The sequence below is a fragment of the Gorilla gorilla genome, chromosome 5, assembly GCF_029281585.2.
Source record: "Gorilla gorilla gorilla isolate KB3781 chromosome 5, NHGRI_mGorGor1-v2.1_pri, whole genome shotgun sequence".
Lineage (NCBI taxonomy): Eukaryota > Metazoa > Chordata > Mammalia > Primates > Hominidae > Gorilla > Gorilla gorilla.
In genome coordinates, this window is record NC_073229.2 from 85056278 (window position 1) to 85072679 (window position 16402).

General features: G+C 38.6%; 1 protein-coding gene across 1 annotated transcript in view; it reads right to left on the reverse strand.

Annotated features, from left to right (window-relative positions):
* The window catches only part of LOC129534409 (protein eyes shut homolog), a 96759-nt gene extending 80968 nt beyond the window's left edge, over nt 1-15791 (reverse strand). The window contains exons 1-2 of the mRNA XM_063707324.1: nt 15773-15791; nt 15256-15438 (exon numbers count right to left, since the gene is read on the reverse strand). Coding sequence (XP_063563394.1) covers nt 15256-15438; nt 15773-15791 — 202 coding nt within the window. The remainder of the gene's footprint in view (nt 1-15255; nt 15439-15772) is intronic.
* Nucleotides 15792-16402: the final 611 nt, after the last annotated feature.

Consider the following 16402-nt stretch of genomic DNA (forward strand, 5'->3'; position numbering starts at 1 on the left):
CTCCAGTTATGGAGAACCCATTTCATGCCAGGAGCATCATTATTATCCTTAGGTCCTTGACAGCCTGGTCAGGAGGAGATAGGAGGTTTGTTTCAAGTTCCATGAAGAGCAGAATAGAAACAAATGGGGGCAGCCATTAAGACATGGTGAGGAAGAGGGTTAGGAAAGCAAAAAGGTGGTTTTTGAGTCGGTTTCTGAGCTCACCCAGAAAATGACAAGCAAGAGCTTGTTAGATGAAAAAAGAGGATACAGTGAAGAGTGCTGTTTAAATCAGAAGGGAGAACTTTGCAGCAACCCAGAAGGAGAAGAGAAGAACAGGGTATGTTTAAGAACTGCTGGGCTGGGCACGGTGGCTCACGCCTGTAATCCCAGCACTTTGGGAGACCAAGGCGGGCAGATCATGAGCTCAGGAGATCGAGACCATCCTGGCCATCCTGGCTAACACGGTGAAACCCCATCTCTACTAAAAATACAAAAACAAAATTAGCCGGGCGCGGTGGCGCATGCCTGTAGTTCCAGCTATTCAGGAGGCTGAGGCAGGAGAATGGCGTGAACTTGGGAGGCGGAGCTTGCAGTGAGCCGAGATCGCACCACTGCACTCTAGCCTGGGCAACACAGCGAGACTCCCTCTCAAAAAAAAAAAAAAAAAAAAAAAGAAGAAGAAGAACTGCTGGGACGTGGGCTTGACTGGCATTTAGTGCCTGTGGCAGGAAAGGAAACCGAAAAGGGAGAAAGGGCTATATCTTTAAGGGTCTAATATGCTGCAATGAATGATGTAAGTATTTTACCAGAGACTCTTAGGAATCATGAAAGGATTTTGAATAAGAGAAGTGTATTAGATCTGGATGTTAGAAGAATCTTCTAGTAATGTTGAGGATAGAATATAGAGGTACATAAGGAGGCTCATTGGAAAGTCATTCAAGTGATTCAGAAGAGGAAATGATACTGAAATACATTAAACACCTAAATAAATTAAGGTAGTGACAGAAGGGTCAGAAAAATGGGAGGAAATTTGCTTGTGATTTGGAAGGAAAATTTGAAAGGACAGATCAATTTGGGTGAAGAGCTGAGGAAGAGTTGAGGAAGAGAGAGAAGGTGGTTCTGCAGAATCTGGCTTAAAGAACCAGGTGCAGTGGCAGGGTCAGTCATGGAGTTAGGACCCTAGGAAAGGAACAGTCTGGGGGAAAAGGCTGAGTTTAGTTTATAGGTGCTCCTGCCTACAGACCTGTCCCAGGGCAAAGGACTGGGGATGCACCAAGAGGAGGGGATAAGGAGAGCCAGGGAACCAATCACCCATCAAGCAGATGATAGCATACTATTCCCATGCCATGAGCCCATCAGGTTGCTTTCCTTTCCTCTGCTACTCCTTCAACTCTAGATCTTCCCTGAATATCAACTCTGGTAGTAAATGATGGAGTAGATAAGAGGAAGAAAAGCAGTTTACTGTCACAGCCGGTACCTAGAAAGTGACTTGGAATTGCTCTAGAGTGTTTCCAAACCTAGAAGTCCTTTACAATCATTTAGGGAATGGTTCAAAAATACCTAATGTAAATGACGAGTTAATGGGTGCAGTACACCAACATTGCACATGTATACATATGTAACAAACCTGCACATTGTGCACATGTACCCTAGAACTTTAAGTATAATAAAAATATATATGTAAAAAAAACCAAAAATACACTTTTTAGAACCTGTCTTATACTACTTGCATGAGAATCTTTGAAGCTAGATCCTAGAAATATTTTTTAACAGAATCCCCAACTGTTTTTTTTTTCGTAATAAGGCCTGATTGGTATTAGTAACTGTAAGAGGGCCAAGGCATGAAACTTGTGCAGTTGCATGGGGCTTTAAGTTCCAAAGGGCCCCGTTGCTTGGTTTAATGCTCTGTGTCACTGTCTTGAAATTCTTAATACTTTTATCTTTGAACTGTGTTTTGAAAGTGAAGTCCATGAAGCAACAAACATGAGTGGTAACCGAGGAGACCCATAAATACAATATGCATGTTTGCTCTTTCACATGTAAGGCTTGTGATATCCCACAAGAACAAAGTTCCCACAGTACTGGGAGTTCAGTGATAACGCAAAATGAGTACAAGGTAAATATATTATGTTTAATGACTAAGTGGGGGATCTGACAGCCCCAAGAGGCCATGCTCCATTTGGGCCAGAACTTACTTCAAATGCAGGAAGAAGGGAGTGGTGGTCTAAGAAACATGAATCATCAAGGAACCCTATTATTTCATCATTACTCCTACTACTTTTCTGTATTAGCTAATTATTTACACTGAAAATGATGATAGAGAAGAAAACAGAAAGAGAGGGAAGTCCACAATTCCTTTTCCTCTCACTCCTGCCTTACTCATCAGTAGCCAAAGGTCGAGAGTGTTGATAGAATGTGTGCATATCAAGAACTGAAATAAAGACAGTTAACTTAAATTTGTGTAGTGTTTCTGGTGTTCTGTTAAGAAGGAAGTACATATGCATGCACAAGCTTTGAAAGATCAGTTGTGTAATTTTGGTGATTTTGCATGTGCATTAAATACTTTTCTATTTGCATTTTAAAGTGGCGTTGCACAATATAAAAATGAATGGTAAATTTTAACATTTTAATTTTTTAACTTAGAATGACATAAATGCAAATAAAAGACATTATGGTGACTTTCTAAGTTAAGCTTAGTCATTCTAAGCTTATTCTTACTCATTCTAAGTCATTATAATGTTGAGAGATCAGTGAAGAAAGAAAAATGCTTTATATTTTAGTATCTTTAACGGCATTTCTCCCTGCTTTTTGAACAAGGTAGTTTGCCTTTTTATTCTGCAGTGGGTCCCACAAAGTATGTAGCTGTCTCTCCTTGGTGTCATCATAAAACAAATCAGGAAAGAACAAAATGAAAATGAGACCTTCCTGAACATTTGAGGCCGCTTAGAGCCTTTGTATGTAGATGAGACCTGAAACCTGTCAGGGCAGTATGTGTGGGGTGATGCTGATGCACACATGGATATCTGAAAGCGATGTGGCTGCTAGGTGGTGGAGTCTGAGTCTGAAGACAGCCTGGTTCCAGAGCCTGTGCTCTTAAACACTGTCCATGCAGCAGAGAAGGAGAAACAAGTCTGACTGTGGTTGTGCCCCTCTCTCCCACCTTCAGCACCCCCTTTCCAAATGCTTCTCTCTAGGAAATAAGAAGGGATAATAATATCTCTTCAGATTATTCTAAGGATTAAGTGAGATTTAATGTGTAAGCATTAGCCCACTGCCAACCTAGCACATAGTAGGTACTCAATGAATGCATATTTCTTTCCTCTTCTCAGTAACTCTGGCCTGACCATAACTTTGTGTACCTTATTTCATTCCCCCATTTTATAAAGTCTGGGAAGCAGGCATTCCTGGCTCCTAGTTAGCCTCTTGGGTCGGGAACAGGAGTAGTACAATTTTTCTTTCTTGTTTTTTTGTTTGTTTGTTTTTGCTATAGCCGAAATTGCTTCAGTGCATTACTTTGATCCAACTAAAAATTTTTGGAGGATCAAACATGGAGGTGAAATGAAATGACTTGAAGGCATCATTTTTAAACATCTATTTATGTCTTATGTCGCTTTCCTGGAATTTCTTGTAATGGGACGTTCTTGGCTTAACAGCCCATAATAACATAAGCAATGGCATATTCAAACAACCACCAATGCTATAGAATTATTTCATTCTCAAATTCAGCTTTCTATAAAACATTATTCTATGAGTAGCTTTGGGAAATATATGAGCAATTTATATTTTTATATTTGTCAAGTCACAAAGCAACAGGTGATAATCCACATTTGTATTGCCATGTAGAAATGTTTAGCAATTGACATGGTGAGAGTTTTTTCATGAAAAGAATTGGAACCAAGCTCATTTGGTATGCAGAACACAAACCCACAGTGAATCTTAATGAAATCAGCCCTAGGAAGATTTTTAGACAAGGCAAGAGATACTTGTTGGATATTACTTCAAAGCTGGTGCTAAGAAGAAAGGATTTAGAGAGATTATGTTGTGCAAGTAGTAAAAAGAGGAGGAAGGAAACAATAGGAAGTGACTCTACATGAATAGTAGTTAAGCATATTAAGATCTGGGAAGTGAATAAAAATCCTTTTAGAATGCACAGGAAAAAAAAACTGGATCTCTCTTTGGCTAGAAAGAAAAGTCGTAACAACTCCATCAGCACCATTAAGCAATGAGTTTCAAAGTGAGTATGTTGTGGCAAGTCATGCTTAGCATTATAACAGCAACTCATAAGACTGGTTAGAGCAAATCTCACGGGGGAACAAGATGAGATGCTGTGGTCAGAATACCATCTGGCCTCATAATGCACCAAGAATAGTGATTTATTAATGGAAGCAAGGACTTAGTCTAGGTGAAGAAGTGGATGGTGGCATTGTTAGGGATGGGAATGATGATAAAACATGGAAACAAGGTAAAGGATGCTGCTATGAATATTCTGAAAGAAAAGAGCAAAGTAGTTGAGACAAGAGTGTCAGGACATTCTAAGCAGTCTCAGATGGGTTTTAAAAGTTTGATGCAGAAGGTATGGGTGGTAGTGATAGTAACAGATCTTAAATATATACAACCTTGGGAGCAAATATGAAAAAATGTTTTTGTCACAAGCATATAATTATAGTTAAGCTTATGGTATTTTTTCCCTAAATTAGTTAGGTCTGCTTGCAGGATTTTTCCGTAGGTGGTTTGATTTTAAACCTAAAGTTTTACTATTTATACTGGTAGTTCTCCAACCTGGCTGAACCTTGTCAGCACAGCCTCTGATTTAATTCGCATGTATGAACAAGAAGGGGAAATCTATTATATAGGAAGGAGGAAAAGAATCAAAGGTTTCAGAGAGTAAGCCCAGGAGAAACTGTGCAAGTCAGCTTGACCTGAAGGAAAAAGAGAGAAACATAACAAGGAGAGAAAACTGTCAGAACTGTGCGGCAACCCTGAGTGCCTTATGGTAATCATTATGAAATTCTCATGAGAAAAAAAAACATGCCCATGAAGTAACTGTAATTAGAAGTGGTCTAATTAGTTCCACCTTGAAGGATGGCCTGGACAAGAGTAGCTAGTGGTTCAAGCCATGGATTCATTAATGAAACCCTCAAAGGAAGCATAAAACTCATTTATTAAAGATATAATTCAAGTCTGTGCTTTGGAGAGACTTTCGAGGCACACCCATCCTGCTGTTTCTCCTACTGATTCTCACTAATCATTGTGTGTTGTAAGTTATGAAGTGGTACATGCTTGTGTTCTCACTTGATGTGCTTAGGGCATACCCCAGAAATTAGAACTACTTATCTGGAAGTGGCAGAAGCTCACTCTCAAGTTCTTTACATAAGGGTTCACAATGGTTTAGAAGCTGTTCCTTGGATTGTTCTGAAGGGGCATATTGGGACTCTAAAACATTTATATAGATAGTGCTGTGAAATCCATGTGTATTTCAGCATATTCCAGTTAATGCAAAGGTTAACATTGTGACTTTTAACATCATAGAAACATGGTAATCCTCATTCAGATGATCCAACAGTCTTTTAATTCCAATAGATTAAATTTCCTAAAGTATTTCATTTAGAAGGAAAGACTTAATAGTAAAGGAATAATAGTTGTAATTTGTTATTTCTTCAAACTATTATTCTAATATGGTAAAACAGTATCATTTATTAAATTTAATTTATTCCTCTAAATATGATAATGTACTTTGCAGAGTTCAGCAAAGTCCCAAGTAGTACAAGGACATGAGCGTGTAATCTTGGACATTTTGCTAATTTAAGTTCTGGCTGCTCACTTCCAGTTATCTCACTCTTTTGAAAAAACTGGTAAAGATAACACCTCATAGGATTGTCTCTAGGAATAACTTCAAGTGTTTTAAAAGATATTTCCAAATGAATTAAGAAATTCTAAGTGACAAGTAAATTTTTCTTCTCCCTTCTTCCTTTCCTTTCAAGGCTGAAAGAGAAAATGTAAGAGGAGCCACAACGATGGTGCTGTGGTTCTCCCACCAAATGAATATTGCTTACAGAATGGCGCTTGATTACTAGTGGGAGTTCCCATCTGGAGGAATGTTTTGTGAAGATATTTTTGCAGCCATATTTGATTATAGTTCTAGGGCTTGTAATGCCTTTTGATTTCTGAAAGAAAGAAACGATCTTTTGATTAAATATTCTTAATATAACAAAATAATGATTCTGCGACAGAGACACCAAGATGAACCTAATTGAGTTTCAGTTGTCTTTTCAACTGGCTATGCGAGGGTATATTCAGTTTTTAGGAAGAAAGTGAAATTAGATATGAATGAAAAGTTAGATAAGTGTGAAAGGTCTTAGGAAAGTTATAGAAGTTTATGCAATTAGAATCAAAACTAAAGTAAAACAAAAAATATATATCTAGGTCAATATGTGAGAAACAAGACCCAAATGAGTGAAAGTCCTTACTGCCAGAACAAGATGTATTGAGTGGTATAGGATTCTAGAGATTTGAGCCATTTTTATCCCATATTCAGTTACAGTCTCTACTTTAGGGGATGCTAAACTAAAATTAAGATGACTAAGGATTTTGGATTAACTCTTAAAGAGCATATAGTCTCTGTTTATCTTAGACCTGTATAGCTCCTGTTCATAGTGGCAAACTTTTGGCTTCCTGTTCTGTTGATGGGACTATTCAGTTATGGATATTCTAGGGTTTTGAGAGCATTAGAACCATGTACAGCCATGACCATGATGTTTCATCATTAGCCATTGAGCACAATGGATACAATATAGTGTCTACCTCATGGGATTAAAACCATTAAAATGTAGGCAATGTAGACTGGCTCTTTTTGTGGCCAAATTAATATGGTGTCCGGACTTCCATCTGTGCTAGTGAACAGACAGTGTGGAAGGGTTGATAGGAACAACAAATCCAGTGCTATGCTCAGAGAATATGAAAATGTGATAAAATGCATTTCTTGGGGCTACATATGGCCCACATTTTTATATCTCTTGAGCAAAAGGAGGTGAGACTAGAAAAAGTGGCAAATCTGTATCTCTCTTGCTGTCAGAGATGAGACTGTGAAAATAAGGGATGTAAGCACCAGTTTGTGGGTAAACTTAAATTTCCACAAGATGAAACCACATGGGCTTACTGCAAGTATAGAACAAACTTGAAAATGTGGGCTTGTAGTTGATTGATTTGCACTTGGCCCCTCCTCTTTTTGTTCTCTGGATGTTCCCCTATGAAATCAAGGTTACCCACTTTGAACCATCCTTAAGTGTATATTCCCTCTTCAGAAATACATTTGAAAAAAAGATGGGGGAAGATTTGCAAGTATCTGTATATCTTTGTCATTTCTAACCCTGTTTGAATACTAGTCACGTGACAATTTTTATGTGTTTCTCAGTCAGTTGGGAAAGTGAATAGCTTAACTTCTTTTTAAACTATTTTAAAAGACTCAAATAATTTAAAACAGACAATTTTGACATTATAGTACAGGATATTTGATTCCATGAAAACCAAGATTTGATAATTTGAGGTTCTCAGGAAGAAAATTCTCATGATTTCTAGTCTTCCTGGTGTGATTACAGAATAAAATAATGAGCATTTTTCTGTTATAAAAAATTGAATATGGGCATACACTGCCAGTTTTGTTTATAAAATACCTCAGTGCTGTGCAATTGAACTATGTGTTACATTAGGGAATTGGCCACAGCCTGCTCTCATTCATCAGGCATCTTCCTTCTGCCTGATCCCTACCAGGGCTCTCTGAAGAACAGGCTGAGCTGATTTTTTCTGTGACACTCCCCATTTCAATTTTCTTTTTCTGTTCTGTAGGGTGACATTCATTTCATTTTTTTTCCACAGGAAAATAATCAAACTATATTTATGCACTCTTATTTCTGTTACAGTTTATAACTAAGGGCTTGAAGCAAACAAGAAATTATTTGGCAGAAAATATGAGGCAACCTTTCATAATTACCACAGCAGAGAAGATCTACATGCTGGTGACTGACAGCTATGTGCATAAAGTGCTTAGGTGCATAGATCAAATTTCCAGGAAGTCAAATATATTTCTTCTAAAATATATATATATGTATATATATATATATATTTTTTTTTTTTTTTTGAGACAGTTTCACTCTTGTTACCCAGCTGGAGTGCAATGGCACGATCTCAGCTTACCACAACCTCCTCCTCCCGGGTTCAAGTGATTCTCCTGCCTCAGCCTCCTGAGTAGCTGGGATTACAGGTGTCTGCCACCACACCCAGCTAATTTTTGTATTATTAGTAGAGACAGGGTCTCGCCATGTTGGCCAGGGTGGTCTTGAACTCCTGACCTCGGGTGATCCACCCGCCTTGGCCTCCCAAAGTGCTGGGATTACAGACATGAGCCACCGTGCCCGGCTCCTAAAATTTTTTTATTACTGTATTATATAATTTTAATACAAACTACAGTTGAGATTTTAACTTATATTTCAATGATTCAAACAGTGCTACATGTTTCCCCTCCCCCTTCATTTAGATCCTAACTTCTTCACTACAATCCGAATCAATCAATGCCTACACAGCATTATTAGCTAACTAGGATAGCCTCTGTCCACAGAGAGACTTTCAGTTAGTGAAATAATCAATAAACATGTAATTATTGATTTTTCACCAACTATCCAGCACAGGAATGATGCAGCTGGGAATCCAAAAGAAATGGAAAGAATTTATGATTAATCTTGTTGAGGGACAAGATTAAGATTATGAAATTGCTGCTATTCTAATGTTTTGATTTATGAAAATGGTACCTTCATATAATTCAAAGCAGTGATTGTAAATGACAAAACAGTATTTAATTAGATACCAAATTATGGGATAAAACCACAAGTGCTATGTAGGCTTTGTGTAGGTAGAATATAAGAGATCCAAGTTTGTCAGAGAACATTACATGAATGAGTAGGTACTGGGAGAGGTAAAGAGGACTAGGGCAGGCATTCCAGGCAAGAGGAAGCTTGACGGTGGACTGAACGAGAGTGATGGATCTCAGGTAGCATGAACTGGTTGTTTATGCACTGTTGGAGTCGAGAAGCTGAGCCTGGGCGGGGGAGAATGGAACAGCAAACATCAGCTGGGCTGCTGTAGCACTAATTGTGGAGGATTGCTCAAAGTGAAAGGGAAGGATGAGAAACACATTGGAGGATGTGTTCTGTTCTCTGACAGTTCTCACTGGATGAGATTTCTACTTTCTGACTTCCACGTTTTCTATCACTTACGTACATCTTTGCATTCAGTGCTATTTATATTCCAGATACGTATTAGACATTGTGATAGAGGTTGTGTGTGCCAGACATGGTTCCTGGTTTAGGGTTGTTAATTAACAAAACTTTAAGTACCTGTGTTTTGCTTTTCTAAATTGATTGTAAGTTTTACCACATCAGGGACCATGCATTTTTATATTCATTCTTTAAAAAACTGTTGAGTATTTATATATGACAGCCACTATTGATATAAAAGGAATGTAGTGGTTCTGGTTTGCAAGATATCCAGATAGTTTTTAAAAGGTATGAGAATTGTTACCAATGAACTGCAGTGATATTAATTGTTAAATTTTTCTGGAAGAGGCTGGGCGCGGAGTGGCTCACGCCTGTAATCCCAGCACTTTGGGCAGCTGAGGTGGGTGGATCACCTGAGGTCAGGAGTTCATGACCAGCCTGACCAACATGATGAAACCGCGTCTCTATTAAAAATACAAAAAAACCTAGCTGGGAGTGGTGGTGGGTGCCTGCAATACCAGCTACTCAGAAGGCTGAGGCAGGAGAATCACTAGAACCCGGCAGATGGAGGTTTCAGTAAGCCAAGATCGTGCCACTGAACTCCAGCCCGGGTGACAGAGTGAGACTCCGTCTCAAAAAACAAACAAAAATTTCTGGAAGAGTTAAAGACTCAAAGAAGAATGATCTTTTGAGTTGAGGCTTAAAGGGCAGTGTTTTGGAGGCATGCCTATGAAGCATGGGTGGCTCAGGAAGGTGGAACAGCCTGCACAGAAGCGGGGGACACAGTCACATGACACAGGATGTACACATGTGCTAATATTGCCAAGTGTGGGGCGGAATGAAACAAAAAGAGATTGTGCAAATAGGTAGGGGCTTGATAAGTGTCTTTGTATATTATTCAGAGGAGCTTAGGTGGTATGCTATGATGAAACATGTTGATTAGCTAAGAAATGTTTGGACTTGTATGTTAGAACCATCCCATGTACCAAAGAGGAGAATAGAGGGGAAGAAGGACATGACTGAGCAGAGAGACTAGAAACGAGGCTATTGCTATTGCAATAGTGTGTGACAGAGAAGCCAGGAGCAATGAGAGTAGAAAGAAGGAGAAAAAAACAAAAAGTAACTGGAAAGTAAAATGGACAGACCTCAGTGTTTCATAGAACATCGGGGATGAAATGGAGAGAGACCAGGACCTCGTCTGTCTTGTTAATAACTGCTTCCCCAGCACCTAAAAGAAGGCCTTATCTAGGTGCCCAACCAATATTTGTCCAAATGAATGAAAGGGAAAAATTGAGATGATTCCTGGGTTTCTGGCTGAAGCAGAATGTTTATAACAGTTACCAACAGAAGGGATACAGGAGGGGAAGTCATGTATTCATCTGTGGACTACTGTGGGATATATAGGGTGGGTTCTAGAAGAGCCAGTCTCTAAGATGTACATTACAAGAGAGTGGAGGGCAGGAAAGGAAGAGAAGCTAATGAAGAAAACACCAAATATGACTGCAGAAGCATAGGAAGAGGCTTAGGTTAGGTAAAAATCATAAGTCAAAGGGACATTTTCATGAAGTGTTTGACAGGATATTTCCAGAGAGTTCAATGGTGGTGGCAGTATTTGGTGGCAGTATTTGCAAAATGAGTGTTCAGCTTTGAAAGACTCAGAGAAGACTATCATCAGTGTTGTCCCCTTGCTTTTTTATGGACATATCAGATATTAGAGGTTGGCTTACTCAAGTTATTTTATAAACTCTGGGACTTTGTGCATCTCTTCACCTGAGGAAGATAAAGGCAGCATATGGTATGGTGATTTTTGTAGTAACAACCAATATGTAGGTTAGAGATCAATATTACTAAGCAATAACATCTAAATGTATATGTACTACTATAATAACATTGACTTGGGTCATTTCTTCTATAGAATAGATAATTGTAAATTGTGTGGTTAATAATAATGATATGTTTTAAAAGACATACTTCTTTAATTCATAGCTTTATGCTATATAAATTGATGAATAATCCCTATATATGATATTATGGCCAATAATTACATACCTTAGTCCATACTTGCATGTGGTCTAATTTAGCTGGCTCCTGGAGGTTTTCAGTAGTTGCCTTCAAATATTACTTGCATAAGGAGGGGAAGAGGAGGGAGAGCATTAGGACAAATACCTAATGCATGCGGGGCTCAAAACCTAGATGACAGATTGATAGATGCAGCAAACTACCATGGCACATGTATACCTATGTAACAAACCTGCACGTTCTGCACATGCATCCCAGAACTTAAAGTAAAATTTAAAAAAAAAACAAATATTAGTTGCATAAAAAGCACTTAAGATTCTTGGTAAAATTTTATTTTATTCTAATTTTTGATTCAAGAAGGCCTGGGAACTAGAGTTTTAACAAGCACATTCATGTTATTTTAATATATGTGTGAAGAGCTCTTATTTGGAGAAACTCTATCTTAAATCATTACACAATATGTATACATTCAATATACATGATTCAATATATTGTATATTGAAACATCACGTTATACCCCATAAATATGTACAATTATTGTGTCCATTTAAAGAAAAATCTCTTTAGTATGATTTGTATTTTTTAGCTGGTCTTCTTGCTCCCTCATGTGGTGCAATGTGCAACTGTATGTTTTAGAGCTCTCATTTTCAGTTTTTAGAAAATGAACTTCACAGTTTATCAATCTGTTATCTAACCTTTATTTAACCATGCAATAAACCTATAAATGCAAATGTAGAATTAGCATTAATTCCTTTGCATACAAAGCAAAATACTAGAGAGGACTAGAAAATGTCACATGTAAGATTTCACAATTTAGAAATGAGGTGGCTAAAACATTGCTTTATATTTTTTATGTGTGTGTTAAAGATTTTGAAGGAGAATTTGGTAGATGAGTACTAAAGGGTTTTGGTGGCAGTATTTCAGTATCATGGTCCAGGTGTTTGTCTTTTGCTTGGGTTCTCCCTATTTGACTCTATCAGGATTTAGAGTATCTGTTTTGAAACAAGACAGACCTAGGGTCTGCAATATTCATTTGAAGTTTTCATTTGCCAGGCTTTTTTTTTTTTTTCAAATGAGAAGGGTTTAATTGATAAATATATGATAAGTGGTGTGCAGAGTAAAGGGTTAGGAGTAGGAATTCTTTATTTCCCTTCCTGCGCTATAGTGGGCACATTCATAGATATTTATTAAAACCATTGGAGAGAGGCTTTGTGGGTGATACAGTGATAACTCACCATTTCTATAAGTGAGAAGAGAAATTTAGAACTTTGCAGCCAGCCAAAGCCTGTAACAAAGGCTCCACTCCACATCCTAATGCAGAACAGGCTGTCCATGCTCAGACAAAGGGGAATTGATGGAAGAGTTGCGAGGAGGGGAACCGCTGGGGAAATACTAATAGAGGACATAGCATTTGAACTGAGAATCCCTAAGAATGACCACTCTTTAGGAATCCTTGTGAAGCTCTGTTGTGGACTTATATCTCATGCAATTATTTGTTCTTATTGTGGTTATTTTATTCATTCATTAAATACTGATTATGGTCAGACACTGGGCTAAGCATGGGTGTATAAAGTTGAACAGGGCTGACTTGATCTCTTTCTATGTAAAGCTCCCATTCTGTTAGTGAAAACAGACAAGAAACAACTATATTAAAAATAAATAAAAGGATACTAAATTAAAGTAATGGCAATGAAGGAAGTAAATAAGAAGCTGAGGCAGAGAATAACTTGGATGGGGTGGGACAAGACTTACTTTGGTGAAGGTGGCTGCAGAAGGCCCTTTTGAGAAAAGATACACTACCGTGTTTATTGAGTACAATGATTTTTTTTCTTTTTCTTTTTCTTGAGACAGAGTTTTGCTCTTGTTGCCCAGGCTGGAGTGCAACGCTGCGATCTCGGCTCACTGCAACCTCCGCCTCCTGGGTTCAAGCGATTCTCCTGCCTCAGCCTCCCAAGTAGCTAGGATTACAGGTGTGCACCACCATGCCTGGCTAATTTTGTATTTTTAGTAGAGACGGGGTTTCTCCATGTTGGTCAGGCTGCTCTCAAACTCCTGACCTCAGGTGATCCACCCACCTTGGCCTCCCAAAGTGCTGGGATTACAGGCGTGAGCCACCGCGCCTGGCCGAGTCCAACAATATTTTAAGAGCTTCCCATGTATTAAGTTCGTTATTCCTCACAACGCTGTAAGGAAATACACTGTTACTATACTCATTTGATAGGTTAGAAAATAGAGGCACAAAGACATTAAGTAACTTGACACATAATTTGCACATGGTGGAGACTGATTCATGTCTACATCACCAGTCTCTAGAGCCTGCTCCCTTGACCACTATGATAGCTATTTCCTGTCAAGGCTGAGGAAAAAGCATGCACCAAACCTCTGAGACAGGAAAGCACTTGGTGGTTAAGGCACTGGAAGAAGAGCTGTAGGAGAAAAGCACAGAGATAGTGAGAGTGGCCTGGTTGTGTTCAGAGATGCAGACTGGGATCTGATCCTGAAGGCCCTTTGAGAACATGATAAGGAGGTTTGGATTGCATTCTAAGTGCAGTAAAAAGCCACAGATGGGTTTTAAACAAGGTTCAGACATGATCTAATAAACCTTTTAAGAGGCTAACTCTTATTACAATGTGGAGAATTAATTGCAGGCAGGAAATCAGTAGGGAGACCAGTCAGGAAGAGGTCATGAGGTTTCAGCATAGGGATGGGGAAGAGATTCAAACAAATTTTGGAGGTAGAATGAATAGTACTTTACATGATAGAGTACCCCATCCTAGCAGACATGGTGGGAGTCTGAAATACCACATTTCATTTGGGGTGTAGGCTCCTTTCAGACATATGCTAATACAGAAAAGAGTGTTTGGTATTAAGAGACAGTCACTGATTGGGTTGAAAAAAACAGAATATGTTATTTACCCTAGCACCGTAGAACCACTGACAGCTGAGAGAAAGGTCTTTTTCTGTTACAATATGTTGATCTCACAGATGAAAACACTGAACTCAGAGAAGTTAGGTGATTAATTGCTTAACTGTTGATTGCAGACTTAAAAGTAAAACATAGGTAATTTTCCTTGACTTAGCACATGCATAACTAGTTTCTACTTAAGAGAGACAAATGTAAGTTATAAGTTGATTTCCCACCAATTCCAGGGCACTAGAGTACTTTGTTACAGACTGAGTACTTTCTTAATTTCTTGCTCCTTTAATTTAGAATGGTTTTCTTTGAGGGCAACAACCATTTCCATTTTATAACACATGGAAAAATGAGAATTTCCCTTCTCTCTTCAGACATGGAAACAGAAAGAAACAGAGGAAAGGACAAATCAATAAACTTACTTCCCATGTGACTTGGTCACCTTCCCTGTCCTCATGTTTGCCTGTAGGAATTTTTTCTTTTGATTATGAAAGGTAGCTGATATGGTTAGGTTTTGTGTTCCCACGCAAACCTCATCTTGAATTGTAATCCCCATAATCCCCAGGTGTCAAGGGAGAGACCAGGTGGAGGTAATTAAATCATGGGGGTGGTTTTCTTCATGCGTTCTCGTGATAGTGAGTGAGTTCTCAGGAGATCTGATGGTTTTATAAGGAGCAATTCTCCCCTTTACTAGGCACGTCTTGCTGCTGCCTTGTGAAGAAAGTACTCTGCTTCCTCTTCCCCTTCCACCATGCTTGTAAGTTTCCTGAGGCCTCCCTGGCCATGCTGAACAGTGAGTCAATTAAACTTCTTTCCTTTGTAAATTACCCAGTCTCTGGCAGTTCTTTACAGCAGCATGAAAACTGACTAATATAGTAGCCCTGATGCAAAGTAGGATCAGGGAACTGCTAAGTACTTTGGACTACAGGGAACATGCTCAAGGCAGAAAACAGGAGGAGGCTGCATCTAGGCAAACGTCTTTTTTTCACCACAGCCAATTAGAGTGTCCCTGAGGACTCTTTAAAGTATTCTTAAAGGAGCGAGGCAAGTCCTAGAGGGTTCGGTTAATCTTACCATGGCCTTTCTGTCCAGTAAAAAATATCAAGTTATTTTGCAGTGCTGAGTGGTTGTTTGCCAGCTGAAACTTCAGGTGGAATTCATAATGGAAGCTGATGTCTGAGATCCGTGAATAAGCCAGGAATGAGGTGTATCCAAAGGCATCTGTGCCACTGAACCTTGGCTGAGTAATATTAATAGCTGTGAAAAAACCCAAACCAAACAGTTAAAATAAACCTGTACATGTATTTGTAAAGTGAGGGTTACGTTTTGCTGATGCATCTGGCCAGATAGTCTGTTTACTATTACATTAATTATACTTCAGTGCCCTTCAGCATTGAGCAACTAAGTGACTCAACAGGAAATTTCAAAACCAGAACAAAGGAAATGCAGTGTTTTGAGATCTTCTATATAACCCTTTCACTAGCATACTCTTTCTACATAATGGATAATTTACTTAAAAAGCAAACCCCTATATTTTGAAACTTAATTTTAGAAATAGAAAAGATTACTGGCAGCCAAACAAAGTATTTACTCAGGTGCCTCGTAAACATGATTTGGCATCCAAAACCTGGATATGACTTAGAAAGGAGCTCACACCTTTGAACAAACTGTGCTTTTCTAATCCTGCACCTTTATCTCAGCCAAAGCCCCAGGTCAGGGCTAGGAAAGTCAAGAAATAGGAAGGAAATTGGTCAGTTTTCTATCATCATTGGTGAGTGACCAGAGCTTTTCTTTAAGTAAAAATAATTGTCTAAAAGAAATGTTCATTATTTCTTTGCTGAGATGCTTCTTAAGTAATAAAAACATGGAATTCAATAGGTGTGAAAGTGTAGGGAGATTTATTAAAAACAGGAAATGGTAAAATTAGATGAAGTTCAAGGGCCAGTGTGAACAAAATAGAATTTAACTGAGGGTTGCTTCTTGTATTGAACTCTTCTCTTTCATTGTACTGTTTCCTTCATAAGTCTCCACTGGTTTTTTAAATCTCCTTACCCAAAGAGGACAACAGAAAATAGAAAGGGGATTTTGACACCGCATTCCTGTCTTTTATGGATGATGTCACCAGATTAAGGGATGTTCCTAGGATCTATTTTTATTGGTTGGGGACAGCTCGGTTGAGGAAATAAGAGCTTATGTTGTTTCCTTCTCAAGAGATGTTGGA